Source organism: Procambarus clarkii, chromosome 23 (genome assembly GCF_040958095.1).
Source record: "Procambarus clarkii isolate CNS0578487 chromosome 23, FALCON_Pclarkii_2.0, whole genome shotgun sequence".
Lineage (NCBI taxonomy): Eukaryota > Metazoa > Arthropoda > Malacostraca > Decapoda > Cambaridae > Procambarus > Procambarus clarkii.
Genome location: NC_091172.1, coordinates 34,831,683 through 34,850,238, shown reverse-complemented (window position 1 = coordinate 34,850,238; position 18,556 = coordinate 34,831,683). Strand labels below are relative to the sequence as shown.

At 47.4% G+C, this 18,556-nt stretch overlaps 1 protein-coding gene across 1 annotated transcript in view; it reads right to left on the bottom strand.

The window, feature by feature from the left end:
- htt (huntingtin) overlaps positions 1 to 18,556 on the bottom strand; it is a 154,737-nt gene that overhangs the window by 130,692 nt on the left and 5,489 nt on the right. Inside the window, 6 exon segments of the mRNA XM_045751464.2 lie at positions 165 to 413; positions 4,445 to 4,562; positions 6,138 to 6,212; positions 9,471 to 9,957; positions 10,230 to 10,354; positions 17,884 to 18,079. Coding sequence (XP_045607420.2) covers positions 165 to 413; positions 4,445 to 4,562; positions 6,138 to 6,212; positions 9,471 to 9,957; positions 10,230 to 10,354; positions 17,884 to 18,079 — 1,250 coding nt within the window.

Here is an 18,556-nt window from a genome sequence, read left to right as displayed (position 1 = left end):
CCAGAAAAAATCCCAAAACAATGATAAGGTCTTGTATGCCTCAAAAGGAGACCTACTTTAAACACTTAAGTATAGTACAGCATACACACACATTCCCAAGAGGCAACTTTGTGAATGTGCCAAGTGTTACTGTATTATGTTAAGAGGATAAATCTACAATTTACCTGTAAGCTTTCCTATTTCAATGCTGGAATACAAATCACTGACATTCTTGTCAGGTTCATCTTCAGCAATGTCAGTTTGTTGTACTTCACCGAGTCCTCCTCCCTGGTCATCTTCTTCCTTCGTGCTTTCCTCAAAGTCTAATTTCTCATCAGGTGTATCCATATCCATACTAACTTTTCCACTGCCACCTTCCAGATCCAACAACAAGCTGTCTTCTTCAAACAGTGATGGAGCCACACTGATCTGACCTAAAACAACCAAAATTATTGATATACCATTTCACAGAACAAGACAAAAATTTGCATTATATTTTCAGTGATAAAAGAAGTTAAGACCAACCATTCATATTACTGTACTAAATGTAAGTGGAAATATGCCTGCTGAAACTAAAGACAGGAATGGCAGTGTGAAACAAGATGGGAGGAATTGCACAGAGAAGGAAGGATGCAGTGAACAATTTTAAAGGAAATGTTCATTGTGCTAGACGAATGTGAACCAAAGCTTTGAGTGTGTAAGTCTTTTGGTGAATGAAGACAAGCTGGTGTGAAATTCAAGTTTGAATAGTTAGAGACTGTACTGATAACATGTGCTCTATGAGAGTACAGAAGTAAGAGCAAAGAATACCTGGTCTTTGCCAATGAGAAAAAAACAGCATTGACTGTAATGAAATGCAATTTTCTGGGTGAGACCCGGAGGCTCCCAAGAGCTATTCGGGCTGGTATGAATGTATTAGACCCTGGCATCAGTCAACCAAAAGGTGTCCACCACGAACGCTCTGCAGTCGGGAAATGACGCCACATACATCAGGAGACGCCAAGACCACACCGACATGAAGAGGTCCACTTCCAGGAGCTCGTACTTCCGGCAGAGCGAACTGAAGGAGTCGGCATCGACAGTTCATTCCATGGACAGGGTAATGAATTGAGACAGGCCAACTGCCAGGATGTTGGACACTCCCCTGGATATGAACTACATGGAGAGCTGAACCCCGAGAAACCAGCAGACGAGTCACTCGAAGCGACCAGCCCCAAAGAGGCAAGGACCGAAGAGAACTCCTACGGTTCAGGCAGTAAACCACTGGAGAAACAGTCCGAATGGAGACGGATCATCAAACTCCAGGCGACTTAAACCCACTGAAGCGACAGCCAAACCGCCGCAAACTCCCGCACCGTGCTGTGAGCCTGACGTAAGGACGGATCCCAGTGCCCCTGGCCGGACCTGTGAGCACTGGTTACAAGGCACCGAGAGATGACATGTCCATCCACACATCAAGCAAGGGCTCGGATAGATGCCAAGGCACTGAACCCCGAAAAACCCAAAGAGGAAGCCAGCTAGGCAGCAACCGCCGCAAGGGCTCCGGAGGCTAAACCCAGCGATTGTGAGAGAGGCAGAAGGGGCATCCCCGAAGGAACCAGAACAGATGCCAAAGCCAAACCCGACCCAACGAGTAAACCAGCACAGCAATGCTTCCGGAGGGAGAGATATTGACGTGGTCCAGAGAGTCCCAAACAAGACCCAGCCAGGTCCGAATGTGGGACAGAACCAATTCTTTACCGCCAGTTCACCATGAACCCGAACTCAGTGAGCTGAAAAAGAAGTACATCCCCTGGCGAGCAGACAAGCAGACCGGCTGAGAGCCCACACTAGCCAGTCGTCGAGGTAGGCCAGAACCGAAACTCTAGCAGACGCAGACGGGTCACCACGACCCAGGTTCAACAGCGCAGCCAATGCCCTGGCTACCCCAGACTCCATTTCCTCCTTAACCACTGAACTGCACAACGTGCCTGGTATTGTGAGACTGGTATTGTCATGGACATGCTTCTGTATTCTGGATACAGTACAGTACAGTACTGTACAGACGTCGACATACCAGCTCAAGATGAACACGGGTTCTCCGGCAGTGTCGTAAAAACCCTGAAGGAACCATTGTTAAACAAGGGGCATATACTGTTCACCGACAACTTTTACACCAGCCCCTTGTTGTCCAGATACCTCCTTGCCCACAACACCGGCGTATGGTGCACTGTGAAGGTCCATAGGAAGGAAATGCCAGTGTTTGGCATTGGTATAGCAGTGGGTGACTGCCAGCTGCTCAAGTGTGACAATATGCTTTCAGTGCGGTGGAGGGTCAGACGTGAGGTGAATATGCTGACTACGATTCACACCGGTGCCATGTTGGACAGTGGCAAAGTCCACTTTCAAACGCACTTCCCCATTTATAAACCAGACTGTGTCATAGACTACAACGTGAACATGCGCCTCGTTGATAGACGTGACATGATGCTTGGTGCAGTGGAGTGCGTGCGGAAGTCTGTGAAGTGGACGAAAAAGTTCTTTTTCCACCTAATAGATGTTGCAGTGCTTAACTGCTTCAATATGTACCTGGTAAAATCTGGCAGGAGACCGCCAATACGGACATTTAGTGTTGGTGTTGTGTCACAACTGCTAGTAAAGTATGGCAAGGAGGGCTCTGTTGCACAGCGCGGGGTGAAAGCAACAATGCCACACACAGCTCCAGACAGAGCCTACCGAACATCCTTAGATAGGACGCGAGAGGCAGAAAACCTCCAGAAAGAGGGAGCCGAGGAACCTAAGGGAACCTGGAACCGAACCCGGAAAAGAGTCATATTCGTACAGGGAAGAGGGGGTACGAAAACTCTGCTCCCTGCAACAATAAACCCCCGCAATGAGGGCACCAAGCCCAAGCAGGATCAAAGGGGAGTCCAGGACGCCCAGGGTGACTCCTCACCAGCTCCAGGAGCCTCCAAACTAGGCCCTGGAACACAGCTGTCCTCAATACCCTCCACTCATGGAGAAAAGACAGAGTCCAGGGTAAAGATGGCAAGGAAGTGGGGTTTGCTGGAAGGACCCAGAAGCCTTAACAGGAAGATCAGACTCGAATGCCTCTGTCTTGAATGGGCCAGCCCCTGGAGCCACCAGTCTCTCAACACCAACTAAACCCTGCCCCGACTCAAACCCTCAGACGTTTGGGAGCCGGTAGCAGGGGGAAAGGAGTAGGGCGAACCACACCCACCGGGGAAGGTGGGTGGTTTGCCTTCTGAAGGAAAGCTGAACCAAGGTCGAAGTGACCAATGCCCCCAGGTCCGGGTCCCTAAATCCAAAACGAGGCTGCTCTGGGGCATCCGAGCAGGCAACCAACCTAGTGTGTTGGAACAACTTATACCTAGAATGCAACGAGTATGCCACCTGACCCCTAAGAACTTCAAAAGAATGGGTAAATTGCAGTACGAACGAGCAGGGAGCACATATCACAAGACTCCAGGCCAACGGTGTCACCGACCCAACAGATCGGTGACAGAGGCAAAACAGGTGATCATCACCCCTGAGGCAAGGACAACGAACAACCTTCAAACTCGCACAAAGCAAGATGGGACTCGGAGGACGCATCCATCAATTAACCAAGCCCAGACGGAGTTTTCTAGGGCCCATAGGGAGTTTTACCTACAGGAAGCCCAGGCAACGGTGGAGTGGGCAGCTGGGGGGTTGAGCTGCGCGGACAAGCGACACGGCGGGCTGATGAAGTTTACTCGTTTCTTTTGGGAGGAGTTATGACTCCCTGTTTGATCTTAGGTTGCAATTTCTACCAAGTGGAGATTGTTTTGGGATGCCTATCTTTCTGGGTGCCTAACTCCGATCGAAGGCAGACATGGAATACTCCCAAATACAAAAGGGTTTCTTTAGGCCATTGCTCCCTGTGTCTCTCTGAGGGGGCCAGGTTCTGGCTCGTGGTCACTGGGAGGCAGAACTCCACTGACTTAAGCCCCAGATGACTATAGCATATATCAGTCCGATAGCTCCAGGGAGCCAAGGGGGCTCCCCACAGAAATATTGTGAATGAAGCCATGTCATTTTTAATATCTAAAATCTTCTTTTCCTTTACTGCTAACATATTTCTTCCAAGCTGCACCTCACCACCAGTGAAAGAGAAAAATTTAAGATAATGATAATGTTGGTGATTTGAATAAAACAGAAAAAGCATGTACAAGTTATGAACTTGTCAATTTTCAAGATTTACCAGATCTCTGCATGAAAGAGAACATAAGATGATACTATACAAAAAATCAATGAAACAGTTGTCTCCTGCAGCAATGCTTCCCAGACCACTTTGGATCCCATATTCTACTGCAATATATGAGTTTAACTCCCTACTTCCCTACTACTTGTACAGCAAACAGGCATACTGTACCATGTTCAAATCCTAATACAGTATTCTGAGGGAGCATTTAAGATAGAGTCCAACTAATAGGTATTTACTCACTGGACACCCTAGATGACAGCAGACTGGTTCGGGGATCAGCCATGATCCTAGACCTTGTGATGCCTTCAGGAGTAGTGAGAGTAAGGAGAAGGGCCACAGGTGGATTCTGAAGTAATGTCTGCAAAACATTTATCAACACAGTAGAACAGCAGAAATACCCATCTAAATAAGAGGATTTTTACAGCATAATTTGGGAATAATACTAATAATCAATATTAAATATTTTGTTATATAAACTACTAACATGGATTCAAGGCACACTCTCAAAAATATTAACACTTAAAATGCAATCATCATCATACATTGATCTCCATAGTAATGCGTTTATCATATGCAGATTTTAATTATTATTGCCAAGTTTTATACAAATTATGTATATATAATTATACTACATCTACATTATATGGATGTAATGCAATTAACTTAAGACATGAAAAAACCATTGAATGTAAAGAAATGCCATTTTTTGGACAAGACTCGAAGGCTCCCCGGAGCTATCCAAGCTAATATGTAATATATTAGACTTTGGCATCAATCAGTGTGAATGGAGTTCATAGGCCTACCAGGACCACAAGCCAGAACCTGGTTCCCTCAGAGAGGCACCAGGAGCAATGGCCTATGGAATAGCATATGTGATTTGAAGCATTCTATGTCTGTCATCGACCAGGTCAGGCACCCAGAAAGGTAAGCATCCCAAAACAAACTCCTATTCTGGTTGAAACTACTACTGAAAGTCAAACGAGTGGACAGAACTCCCCTAAAAAAAATAAGCAAACAAGCATGACGTCACCACTTGCCACGCTGCTGTCTGCACAGCTCCCCCCTCCCCAGGATGGGGAAGAGGCAGGCCCAAACTCCTCGCACCAGCAACCCACACCTTCGTTCTGAGGCTGGATGTCAAAACACATGAAAAAAACGGCGAACAGAGGGAGGGAGGGAGGGGAAGAGATGCCAGGGAGCCTCCGGGTCTCACCCAGAAAATGGCGTTTCATTGCATTCAACGCTGGTTTTTCTGGGAGAGTCCCTTCGGCTCCCCGGACCTATCTACTCAAATTCAAGGCAACGAGACAAACCCGGGAGGCGAAAACCGTGTGCCCGATGGGTCTGGAGGCTCCCCCCTTACCCCCTCTTCCCCCTCCTTGGGAGAGGGGGAGCAGCACAGACGACGGCGCGGCAAGTGGTGACATCATGCTCGTTAGCTTGTTTTTCTTCGGAGAGTTCTGTCCATTCGCTTGACTTTCAGTAGTAGTTTCAACCAGGATAAGGTTTGTTTTGGGATGCTTACCTTTCTGGGTGCCTGATCCAGTTGATGGCAGACACAGAATGCTCCAAATCATATGTGCTATTTTATAGGCCATTGCTCCTCATGCCTCTCTAAGGGGGTCAGGAAAAAGCAATACTTATAGAAGCAAGAATGTTCCCACGAATGCTGAACATGTGTTTACTTGTGGCTGGCACGATGGTACAGCACTTGGTACAAAGGTTTGGATAATTAGAAAATTCCTTGATAATGGATTAACTCTTATTTGAATTAATTAACTTGAATTAATTTTCTCTACACAAAGTAGTTTTGAATACACTGCTTTATTCTTAACATCAGACAAGAAATTGGGCATTTTCTTAATTTACTGCAAGACAAAGCATTCATAAAAGAACAAGACACTAAGACACAGTAAACAATGTAAGAACATACCTGAAGTGTTTCTAAACTTGCAGTGACTATGTTGTGGTCTGAATGAGCACTAAAATGCAGACATAACTCATAAACCTGCAACAAGATAAGAGTATGAACCCACCAGGACACCACAGTTTATTACAGATATCTTGCACCAACCACTATACATCATATTCATCAACATCTCTCCCAAGGCACTTCCTTACCTTCTCAAGCTCTGCATCTATAAGCCATGAAAAGATTAAAATGACTATTTATCTATAAAATATCATACTATATATCCAATGGCTCTGGATATTTGTCTATATTAATAACTTATACATATTTCTTCTAAATTACCACATAAAATATAATCGCTACAAAAGTAATTCAAAGCCTTGGTTCACTCACTTGAAGGAAGACTAAGATTAAAATATTAAACAGATCCCAGCCTCCCTCCAATAATATATAAAATATTATATACAGTATACTATCAAATAATATATATAATGTACTGAACTAGAAATGTATTAATTGCAGGGGTCAAGAGGACTTGACAAAACTTTGTATATACAATAAACTAATATTGAATTAAAATGCAGAATAGCCTTATATTAGTGACTTCAAGGAGTAAATTTTACATGAATTAAGTTTACAGTTTTGGTCTCAGAGGAAATTATAAACAGCATTTCCCACATGGATGTTATAGAAATCATAGGCATTTTGATTAAATATAACTTGTAAATTATCAACAACTGATGCTTGTCTTAGCATTCCTCCAAATGAGTTAACGTGATTCAAAGAACAAACAAGCATCTCGTCCTGCTGGGATTTTCATGCTTTTATTTGCTTCTCAGCAGATGATATCATCCAATAAGCACATTAACCCTTAAACTGGGCATGGTGTATGTATACGCCATGAGTAACATGTCCAACCGAGAGCATGGGGTATATATACGCCATTGGATGCCAGGCACGATTCAAATGGCCCGCGGCTAAACGAAATTCACATCAGCTTTCTCAGGGCTCTTGTAAACATATGCCATGTTTAAAAAAAATTGTGGCAATATTCTCCGGTGTGAAAGCCACAGTACTGTGCGAGCAAGCAAGGCTGGCGCACGCAGCATGAGCCAACAGCATTGCTGTTCAGCTTGTGACCACAGCATCGCCTAAAAATGTCCAAATTAATATGTAACTGCTATTATTTAGTGATGACAGTATTACAGATCATCCCTGACTGTGACAAAAATGACCAGGATTGTGATAACAGGATTGTTGTGATAATTAGCGCTGTGTGGGAGGAGTAATACTGAGGGGGGGAGGGAGACAGCGTCGTTTACTGACTGTGTGGCCACCTGTTAGTGTCTGCATTCACCACACCAGCTCAGTGGTTTTCTATGGTGAACACAAATGTAGATACTTATATATAATGTGTGAATTTGTGTAATAACAGCAAAAGAATTATGGTGGGAGGAGCCTTTTGGGTGACGGAGGCGACGTCGTCTGCATGACTTGTTTAGCTGTGCAGAGAGTGGCCACTACGCTCTTTGGGCACCTACAAGCTTAGGTGTACAGTTACGGTGCATACAACATGTAGATACTTATATATAATGTGTGTATATAGTGTAATAACACCCCAAACTATATTGTTGGGGGAGAAATTTTAGTGCACCTGACCTTGAATGAGTGAGGGAGGCAGCCGCCAGCTGACTGTGTGTTGTAGCGACGTCTCTTAGTGTCTGAACTAACTATATCAGCTTAGTTGTACAGTTGTGGTGAACAAAACATGTAGATAATTATATATATTGTGTGTATATAGTGTAATAACTGGGAAATTATTTGTTTATTGTTTTATGAACGTAATATTTGAATCACTAATATGAACACCATACTTTTGAGTACAGCGATGATTCACACATTTTATTATATAAATCTATTACACTACACACTATTGAATAATATTACTGCAAAAAACTAAGAGAAAATCAGACACATTGAAATAATTAGGTAATAATATCTTTATGGCAACTCCCATCTGTCAGCTCGGGTGACGCTGACCGGCTCCGACGACCGCTCTGTCAACGCCCACATTTTGTAGCCTCATTGTGTGTGGCAGCCACTCTTGTTTTGCTCACCATACTAGCTTAATGGTTTGCTATGGGGAACACACACACTGTATATACCCATGTACATGTGTGTGTATATAGTGTAATAATAGCAACAGGAGTATGTTCAGAGGAGCTATTTTGGTGAGGGAGGTGACGTCGTAATCGTAGCGTCGTCTGCTGTGTGATTTCTCATGCAGTGTATGGTGGCCACTGTACTGTTTGGACACAATACCGGCTTACCTGCATAGTTCTGGTAAATAAAACATGTAGACAGGTATATATAACATGTGTAAATAGTGTAATAAAAACAATATCAGTATGGTGGGAGGAGCAATGTTGGTGAGTAAGATGTTGGAGTGAGGGAGGGCTGGCTGGGTGTGGCTGCTCACACTCTCGGTGTTCTGAATATGTTGATGGTGAATGTATATAGTGTGTGACAGTGTATAGTGTGTACATATGTTGTAAATATATATAAATGAACATGAAACATTGGTGTGAATAACTGTATGATGGGAGGAGCAATGTCGGCGAATACAATCTTGGAGAAGTGAGGGAGGGCTGGCTGGGTGTGGCAGCTCACACTCACAGTGTTCTGAATGTGCTGATGGTGAATGTATATAGTGTGTGACAGTTTATAGTGTGTAAATAGATTGTATATATACATAAATTAGGCTGACACATGGTAAATATGTGCAACATATGTGTACACAAGTGTCATGCACGTAACACTGTCTTCGGACAGTACGGATGCTTTACTGCCCTAATATAGTGTACATGTTCATTATACATAGAATTAGCACGTAAAAACAAATAAAATAGATTTGGAACTGTGCGCAAAAAATTAACAAAAATATATTTGCAGCAACTCGGTCGCCCCGCCCCGGGCGCCCTACTGGCCCAGGGAGCGTTCGTCACTGGCGAACGGGGAATGATGATGTCAAACGCCAACTTACGGACCCCATAGCAGCTAAAATAAGTACAATTTCGATTTTTTTTTGACATACCCATACTGAGGGAAGAGTTTTTGACACTTTAAAAAAACAAAAGGATTTTTTCCAGAGAATTTATTTCCTGCCCACTGGGGGGGGGGGTTGTCATATTTGGAAGCCGAGCAGTTAAGGAGTTAATTCTCAGCTCCAAATTTGTATTAAAAAGTCTGAAATTATTAGCTACCAACTATCTTCTCTCTGCTGTATGTATTATACCAGTCCTCAGCTTTTATAAACCATACAATATTATAATAAAGACATTGTCAAGTGCTTACCTGGAGCATCTGATCATAGGACACAGTATACTCTGCAGGGTGCAGGTGAGTGGTATGCTGGGAGTGCTGTACATCTGAGGGAATAACAGGAGCACAAAGTTTCCCTATATGAGGCACCAATGAGCGTAGGCACAGAAGGCAGCCAAGAATTTGGCTAGTTGATGTATCAGTTTGGACTGGTACTAGAATTTGCAGAATGGTGCTTAGCAGCCAGCCCAAGAACATGGGTGGCTCCCGAGAATGACAGCAGAGAACCGTAAGAGATGACACTGCTGATCGACGGACAGCCGAGGAGGTATGGCCAAGATTAGGAAGAAATGCCTTAAGAAGATTTTTAATTTCATTGTCATTAGTGAAATGACCAAGGGTTGGCATAATTTTTTCAAGGGCAGCAGCAAGTGTTTCTAAAAGGGGCTCTTCTGGCCTGCGAGCCATCCGTGTCACATAAGGTAAGAGGTTTTGAACATAGGCGCGACCTTTTTGAGGCCTGAAAGGAAAAATTAAAGTGATGCAATGTTTTACAGATTAACATACATGACCTAACACTCAAAATCACTAAATCTCCCATCCTTTCCTGTTTATATTCTCCTCCCTTATCTTTCTCAAAAAACTCAAATATCATATATATTGAACATAACTAATTTTGAGCCTCATTTCAGCAAAAACAAATTATGCAGCTGCCAAATAATTGTGTGCAGTCCTATATACGAGACGAGTACTTTACCTGACGTAATACACAAATTTCTGCCATCTACGAACCTGATGTGGTGACACAGAGCAGCAAATCTAGATAGAGCAGCTCTCAAGCTACGCACTGACCCGTTCTTCTTTATTTCCTTGTACAATTCAACTTGGATTTTACCCAACTGAGTTTCAGACAGGCTCTGAAAATATAGAATATTTTGTTCAATCAGATAAAGGCAGAAGCAAAAGGCAATCTTTTCTTAAACAAAAATGGTCAAATGTAATGAACACCCCTTTCTGGATGAACTCTAGTGGCTTTCTAAATTTATCTCACCGAGGTCGTTTCCTGAAGCTATATGATGAGATGGCTTCCAGAAGCTATCTCGCCGAGATGATTTCCTGAAGCTATCTCGCTGATATGGTTTCATGAAGCTATCTCGCTGAGATGATTTCCTGAAGCTATCTCGCTAAGATGGTTCCCAACTACTAGGTCACAAAAAACCAGCGTTGAATGTAATGAAACGCCATTTTCTGGGTGAGACCCGGAGGCTCCCCGGAGCTTTACCGGCTGATATGCTAATGTCAGACTTTGGCATCAGTCATGTGTATGGAGTTCTAGGGCCTACCGGGGACCACGAGCCAGAACCTGGCCCCCTCAGAGAGGCAAGGGGAGCAATGGCCTATAGAAACCCCCGTGTGGTTGGAAGCATTCTATGTCTGCCATCGACCGGGTCAAGCATCCAGAAAGGTAAGCATTCCAAAACAAACCCCTATTCTGGTGAAAATTGCTACCTAAGCCGAACTAGTGAATAGAACTCTTCAACAGAAAACACGGAAACTAGTATGACGTCATACGTCACCGCGCCGCTGTCTGCGCAGCTCCCCCCTCCCCGGGAGGGGGAAGGGGGAGCCCCAGACCTCCCACGCCGGCTATCCACCCATCAGTTCTGAGGCTGGATGTCAAAACACGCGAAAAACGCCGACCGGAGGGAGGGAGGGTTGCCGGGGAGCCTCCGGGTCTCACCCAGAAAATGGCGTTTCATTACATTCAACGCTGGTTTTCTGGGGGGAGCCCCGTCGGCTCCCCGGAGCTAACTACCCACAGAGGAAGGTCAAAGGGACAAAACCGGGAGGCGGACACCACGCACCCCCCAAGGAGGCGAGACAACCGAGCAGCAAACGCCAACCCAAGGCGCCACAGCCCCGAAAATCCCGGGAACAACACGAGAACCACGAGCAGCAAGGCCCCTGCACGAACACCAAAAATCCATGCCCGAAAGACTGCAAGGCCACGTCGCCCAGACGGCAGCGAGAGCAGCGAAGCCACGAACGCCACAGGCATAAGGGAAGAACACAGGCAGCTTAGCCACAAGAACACGGCTGACCACCCGGGACACCATCACCCGCGAACCGGGAAGAACAGAACCGGATCAACGCAAAACGCGCTCCGGACCCAAACGCCGTGGCACGCAAACAACAGCAGAGGGCCGCCACTGAACACAAAAACGACACACCCCCGGCCCGACCAACAAAGCACCAACAAACCCTGGACCCCTCCAGAATGCAGCAGCCCCACCCCGCGCCAGAAAAGATGGAGACTGCTGCCATCAAACAACCAAAACGCTAAAACCGAAGGAGCAAGAAAACACAGCGAACCGACCCCCAGAGGCAAAGGCCCAAAGGAAAGAGCCGACGAAAAAACACACCGGAACCGAAGGGGCACTACCAACCGAGGAGAAGACAGAGCACGCTGACCAGAGACCAGGATGGTGCAAGCGGCGCACGAACAGGCCGGAGGTGAAATGACGCACAAGACAGCTGACTAACGGTGCAGAAGCAACACCAAGACCGAAAGCAAGCTGAAGCGGCTCCGCCTGCGCCGCACGAAAAGAGGCGACAGTATGTGGCAAGACGACGGCCCCCAACCCCCACTAGAAAACCAAGCCGAGAGTAAACCAAGCCAACAAGAAGGACCCACCGAAGAAGGGACAGGAAAAGGAAGGACCGCCAAAATACCCCATACTGCCGCCAAGAAGCACGCAGGTGGGACACCTACCACGAAGCCACCCGACCACCAACCGGAGGCGAGACCACGAGGCAGAACATAAGCAGCCCCGACAAGGCCCCCCCGAGCCCAGGAAAAAGGCGGAGCCGCGAGAAGATCTCGGGCGCGACCACCGAAACCCAGGCGGCACAAGGAGATGGAACGTCTGCCGAACAGAAAAACTCCGAAGCATGCAAGCCCGCCAGGAGTTCAGAAACGACGGGTCCGACGCGAGACATCGCAAGAACCCCCCCAAAAAAAATAAAACAACAACAACAACCGGCAGGGCAAGCTAGGAAAACCAAAGAAGGCGGAAGGGTCGCCGCCAGAACAGGACCCGAACCAAGGGGCCCGAACAACTGCAACAGACCGAAACAAAGAAGCACATCACAGGACACAGGCTGACCAACGCCTAAGAACACACGCAGAACATTCCTGCTGCAGAAGAGGCAGGAAGAAAGAGCAGAAGCACAAAAAAAAAAAACCAGGAGAACAACCAGGGGTGGACAATCAGGCAGGGACAAAAACCCCACGCAATCCCCAGGCACAAAACGGCAGCAAAGCGCCACTCCACAACCGGACACAGGAACAAGGACACGCCACCGTGAAACACGGTACCAATGCTCACGTGCAGCAGCAGCAGCAACAGGCACCACTGCAACATGCAACATGTAAATAGCAACTCCCCTCTGCAAAGGCAGAGAACGGAGCAGGCAGACCCCAGACAGGGCCAACGGAGACACGACAAAACCCTGCAGGCCCAGAAACCTGCACCAGGCGACCGACGGCGGAGAAACCCCGCTCGATACCTGCTGGATGAGGTACTGGGAGCTCTTGTACACCTCAAGCCCGGCCCAAGGTCAGGCCAGACCGGCCAGAGGATGGCCCACCAGGCAGCTGCTAGGAGCAGTCCACCGGCCCACATACCCCCACAACCAGGACGGGCCGGAACTGCCATACGAAAACAGGCCAGTGCGCCCTGGAAGTCCACGGACGAACCAGCAAGAAGGCTTATGCTCGCAAGTAGGTCGTGTAACAAGCACAGACCACTGATGGTAATACAGTGTTCCCCAAAAGTGCCAATAGCACCACTGCACTCCACTGGTACTATCCCGCAAGTTCTACCAGATAGGCGGGACCCAAGAGCCAGAGCTCAAATCCTGCAAGCACAGCCAGGAGCCTCACCAGGTGAGTACAGAACCAACCCTACAACCCCCACACCTCACAACATTAAAAAAGGAGGGTCCCCTGAACGACTGTAGCATGGGTTGGACATGCACAGGAGGGGGACAGGAAGGGGTGATAAAGGGACAGTCACTGGTGTGCGAACGGTCTCAGTCGTACAAAATTATACCTAAATAAAGACAGGTATATGAACACCGCCGCATCCAGCGCCCGGCCAAAAGACGCCAGACCGCAGAAACTCACCTGGCGAATGGTGGCTCGAACTTGACACGACTCAACCGTGCCCAGAAGAACTTGGGAGCACCGCCAGGTGAAGACGCCAGAGCCGGACCCGCAGGAGAACAGGGAGAGGCGAAGGAGGCGGTCCACACCCATGACACAGAAAACCGCGGTGTCCTCCCCACAACTGGGAACCAGGACACCCCTGGCGCAAAGGGGCACATACCGCAGCCAGGGAGAAGAACGAGAGGCGAAGCACTGTAGCAAAAAAGGGCGCAAAACCCCAGCACTGAACCATCGCCCAGACCAAAACAAACTCCACGGCGCATGCGCATAACACGCTGGCCGAACCGCACACCCTCCCTGCGGGAAGGCGCCAGCCAGGACTATTGCACGAGAAAAAGAGCCAAAAGAGGAAGCAGGAACAAGAAAACCGGCCAAAGAAGCAAAGAGCCCAAAAAAAGGGAACCCAAACGGGCGACAAGTAGCCCAAACGGGCGACAAGTAGCCCAAACGGCCGACAAGTAGCCCAACCGGGCGACAAGTAGCCCAACCGGGCGACAAGTAGCCCAACAGGGCGACAAGTAGCCCAACAGGGCGACAAGTAGCCCAACAGGGCGACAAGTAGCCCAACAGGGCGACAAGTAGCCCAACAGGGCGACAAGTAGCCCAACAGGGCGACAAGTAGCCCAACAGGGCGACAAGTACTAGGAGCCGACAGACGTTCCAATAATGCGGGAAGTAGCGAAAAACCTTCCCGTACCCTCGAGAACACAGAAGCCAACACTAGTCCCGAAGGCACACGAAGGCGCAGGCGCACCCGAGATCAAAAGTCACGCAGAACCCCATCGAACGGGGAAACATGACAAAAACACCGTCCCAAAAAGCGGGGGAGGAAACATCCACCCACAGGACGGAACCAACCGACTCAAAGGCCAAGGAACCGAGCCCGGGGAGGGGCCGACGTCCAACAGCACGTACGGCGAGTGGGGAGGAAAAACCCCACTCCGCGTAACCACAAGCCCCGCCTAGAGGGGGATAAAACCCCCCACGGGGTCTAACGGGGCCAAGGCCCCCCAAGTCAGCCCCTCCCCAGCCCCGGGAACCTACACGACAGGCCCCGGGGCCGAGCCGTTCCCCCAAAGCCCCGGCCGTACCAGAAAACCGGGGCAGCCGTGAAAACACTAAGGAAGGGAGCCCACTGGCAGACTCATACAACACGGCTGGAGGAACAGGCCCAAATGCCCCCGTCACTACCCCGGAAGGGGAATTCCCCGAGACTGCCCGAGTCTCAACACCACCAAACACCCCGCCCTGAACCTACAGACGGTAAGGAACCGGATGCAGGCAGGAAGGGTGAACCAGGGGAAAAACGAAATACAACGGGGCAGCCCCGGGGCTCCCGGGGAGGAAACCACGAGAACGTTGCCACCACCAAGGCTCAAGTGCAACGCCCCTGCTGCCCGCACCCGCTTTGTTAGCACAACTGGGTAACCGAGCCACAACGAGCAACCAAACTCGCAGGACACCGGGTCGAAGGTGTCACCGACCCCACAGGCAGCAGACGGAGGCAAAACAGAGAGTCACCCAGAGACAAAAGGTGAGAGCAACCCTCAAACTCGCTGGAAGCGAGGGGGGGGCTCTGGGGTCACATCCATCGGACCCGCGCGCCCCCAGGGGTTTCCCAGGGTCCCGAGCGTTTACTTTAAGAGGACTCGCGCTCAGGTAATCCCAGGCAGGGTACTGCTAACCGGCACCCAAGCTACCAAACAACTTTCTAAGAGCTGAACCCCCGGGACGTGTACACTCACGGGGACCTAGCAGGGGGTACCACCAGAAATACTCAGAACACAAGGGACACAAGGGGCAAGAACGAAGGCAGACCCCCCCACCAGGTATATAAACAAAAGAAAAAGAAAACCCCGCAAGAGGACAGCGTACCCAAGCGGAACAGAGCCGGCCGCTATGATTGGTAAAGACAAGCTGCACAGTACCCCGCGCCCCACCAGTGCAAACACTGCCCCTTACTCTAAGGCGAACAAGGGAGACAGAACACCCGAGCACACAAAGAGCGGCCGAAAACCAAGCGGTAAACGGCCAAGCAGGGGCAGGACCCAAGGAACTTGTGGAAGGTGGCCCCAAGCCCCAAGGGCAGTACTTACAGGGCACCTAGGGAAGGGAACCCTAGGCGCATGCAGCCCGAGTACTGAAGAATCACACCCGGCTCACGCACCACCTAGAAAACAGACACCACACTCTAGGTACAGTGCTGAAACAACCACTGGAGCCGGAGCACATAACCATTGCCTATAGCATCAGCCGAAGAACTGATGGGTGGATAGCCGGCGTGGGAGGTCTGGGGCTCCCCCTTCCCCCTCCCGGGGAGGGGGGAGCTGCGCAGACAGCGGCGCGGTGACGTATGACGTCATACTAGTTTCCGTGTTTTCTGTTGAAGAGTTCTATTCACTAGTTCGGCTTAGGTAGCAATTTTCACCAGAATAGGGGTTTGTTTTGGAATGCTTACCTTTCTGGATGCTTGACCCGGTCGATGGCAGACATAGAATGCTTCCAACCACACGGGGGTTTCTATAGGCCATTGCTCCCCTTGCCTCTCTGAGGGGGCCAGGTTCTGGCTCGTGGTCCCCGGTAGGCCCTAGAACTCCATACACATGACTGATGCCAAAGTCTGACATTAGCATATCAGCCGGTAAAGCTCCGGGGAGCCGACGGGGCTCCCCCCAGAAAAGACTAGTCCTAAGCACATGCAGCTCCAGCACCCTGTGACCCAAGTCCACACAACATGAACTGGATAGAAAACATGCATGTGAAGCTAACTAAAATATGGAACAATGAAGGTGAAAGAAAGACTCAATACATGTGTAAATGTAATATCAAATCAAATTTGCATATAAAACCCTACATCCATTATCAAGGTGCTGTTAAACAATGTTCAACTGAGCATTGTTCAACAGCACCTTGATAAATGATGTAGGTTTCATCCAATATTTTTATTAAATATTACATTTACACATGTATTCAATCTTTCTTTTACCTTCATTCAAACACTACAGAAGTGTAGCAAGTTTCTCCATATAGAAAAATACCAAGCAAATGCTATGGCTTCATGAAGTATAAGGACAAATGACAAAGTACAAGGATGGTCGGCACTGAGGTTAGAAGCAGCGAGACCTTTGTGACTGGCTGAGGAACCAGGGGCCAGATTCATGAAGCAGTTACACAAGCACTTACGAACCTGAACACCTTTTCTCAATCTTTGGCGGCGTTGTTTACAATTATTAAACAGTTCATGAGCTCCGAAGCACCAGGGGGTTGTTTAGAACAATAACAACAGTTGATTGGGAAGTTTTCATGCTTGTAAACTGTTTAATAAATGTAACCAAAGCCATGAAAAATTGATGAAAGATGTACACATTCGTAAGTACTTGCATAACTGCTTCGTGAATCTGGGCCCAGGAACCCTACAGTGGACAGGACAACCAGAGGTTGCAGAACTGACTTAGAAGGCTGGGGAAGACCTGGAGCTCTGCCACCCCCCCCCCCTCAATCCCCCTGACTGAAGGGGGAGGAATAATGCTTGTACTAATGCGCTCGCACAGTTTTCAAGATTCAATTGTTTGTCTACATTGCTTGGGGCATTTGTTTGGCAGTTTCAAGGTATCAATCCTTTTGAACCCAGCAATGGTCTGTATTAGTTCACTGACTTTCAGGATGCTTTCTTGTGGGGTGGAGGTTCTAGCTCTGGTCCCCAGTAGGCCAAAAAGAACTTTGTGGCTGATGTTACCCAGTAATTGAGAGCCATCTCAGCGAGATATTTTCAGGAAGCCATATGGGGCTTTCCCCAGAAAACACCTGGAAGACACTGACAGTAGTCTGGTGCAAACATCTTACTGCAATAATGTTTATTTGAATATATCTCATGCACCAAAACAAAAATACATGTTCCTGGTTGTATGCTTAAATACAAAATATATGCAGTAATTGGTTATGTGTGACTTATTTTACTAACCACTGTTATGAATTTATCCCACTATCACATAAAGAGCAGTAACAATGTCCCAAGGGTAAACAAATGTTTGGAAAACTGTGTACCGAGTTAAATGTAAAAACACAGAACTATAGCTCATTTAGTTTTTATTATCAGTAGAATCTCAATAATAAGGTCAAATTATAACTCAGTCCCACCCAAATTGTCAAGATTTCTGGATTATCAAGGTATCAATAGAAAATACTGATACAGTGCAGATCTCATACGTGACTTACTCTGATAACTCTATTCAGTGACTCGTTGGCATTCATCCTGACATCTGGATCGGAATCAGCTGTAAGAAGCAGCAGGGTCTCTATGCCAACTGACAACAGTCTCTGCATTTCTGTGGGTTTTGCCCCCACTAGGGCATCAGCTATGACCGAACATGTGGCAGCTTTCTCCTTGCTGCTCAGTACTTGATCTTTTCTGCTAGCAAGAAAATTAAAATGAAAGTAATTAGATTATTGTAAATACTGTACTGTACTAAATAAAGTTATAATATAAAAATAAGAAAAATAAGCTGTACACCACTATAAAATATTCTACAGAGCTCTAATACTGTAACTACAGTATTAATAATCTAACAATTAGAGACTAATAACACTTAACAGTTGTAAAGAACTAGCTTTATTTCAAGAGTTAAATACAATTTTTGTACATAATCATATGTATTCAAGAAAGGGGGCCATTTGTCAGAATTTAAACTACAATAACCAGTACGTACTTGAAGATAGTAGTCTGGTTGTATATTACAGCAGGAGCAAAGTTCTAAATATGATAACCAGGCTGGGAAGGTGAAGAATAAATGTTTTGGTAAAACTAAATAAACTTCAGGGAAGAGATGCTCAAAAACTACCTGTGAACCTGGGACATGATAGTGGTCTAGAACATGGGACAAGGGAGGAA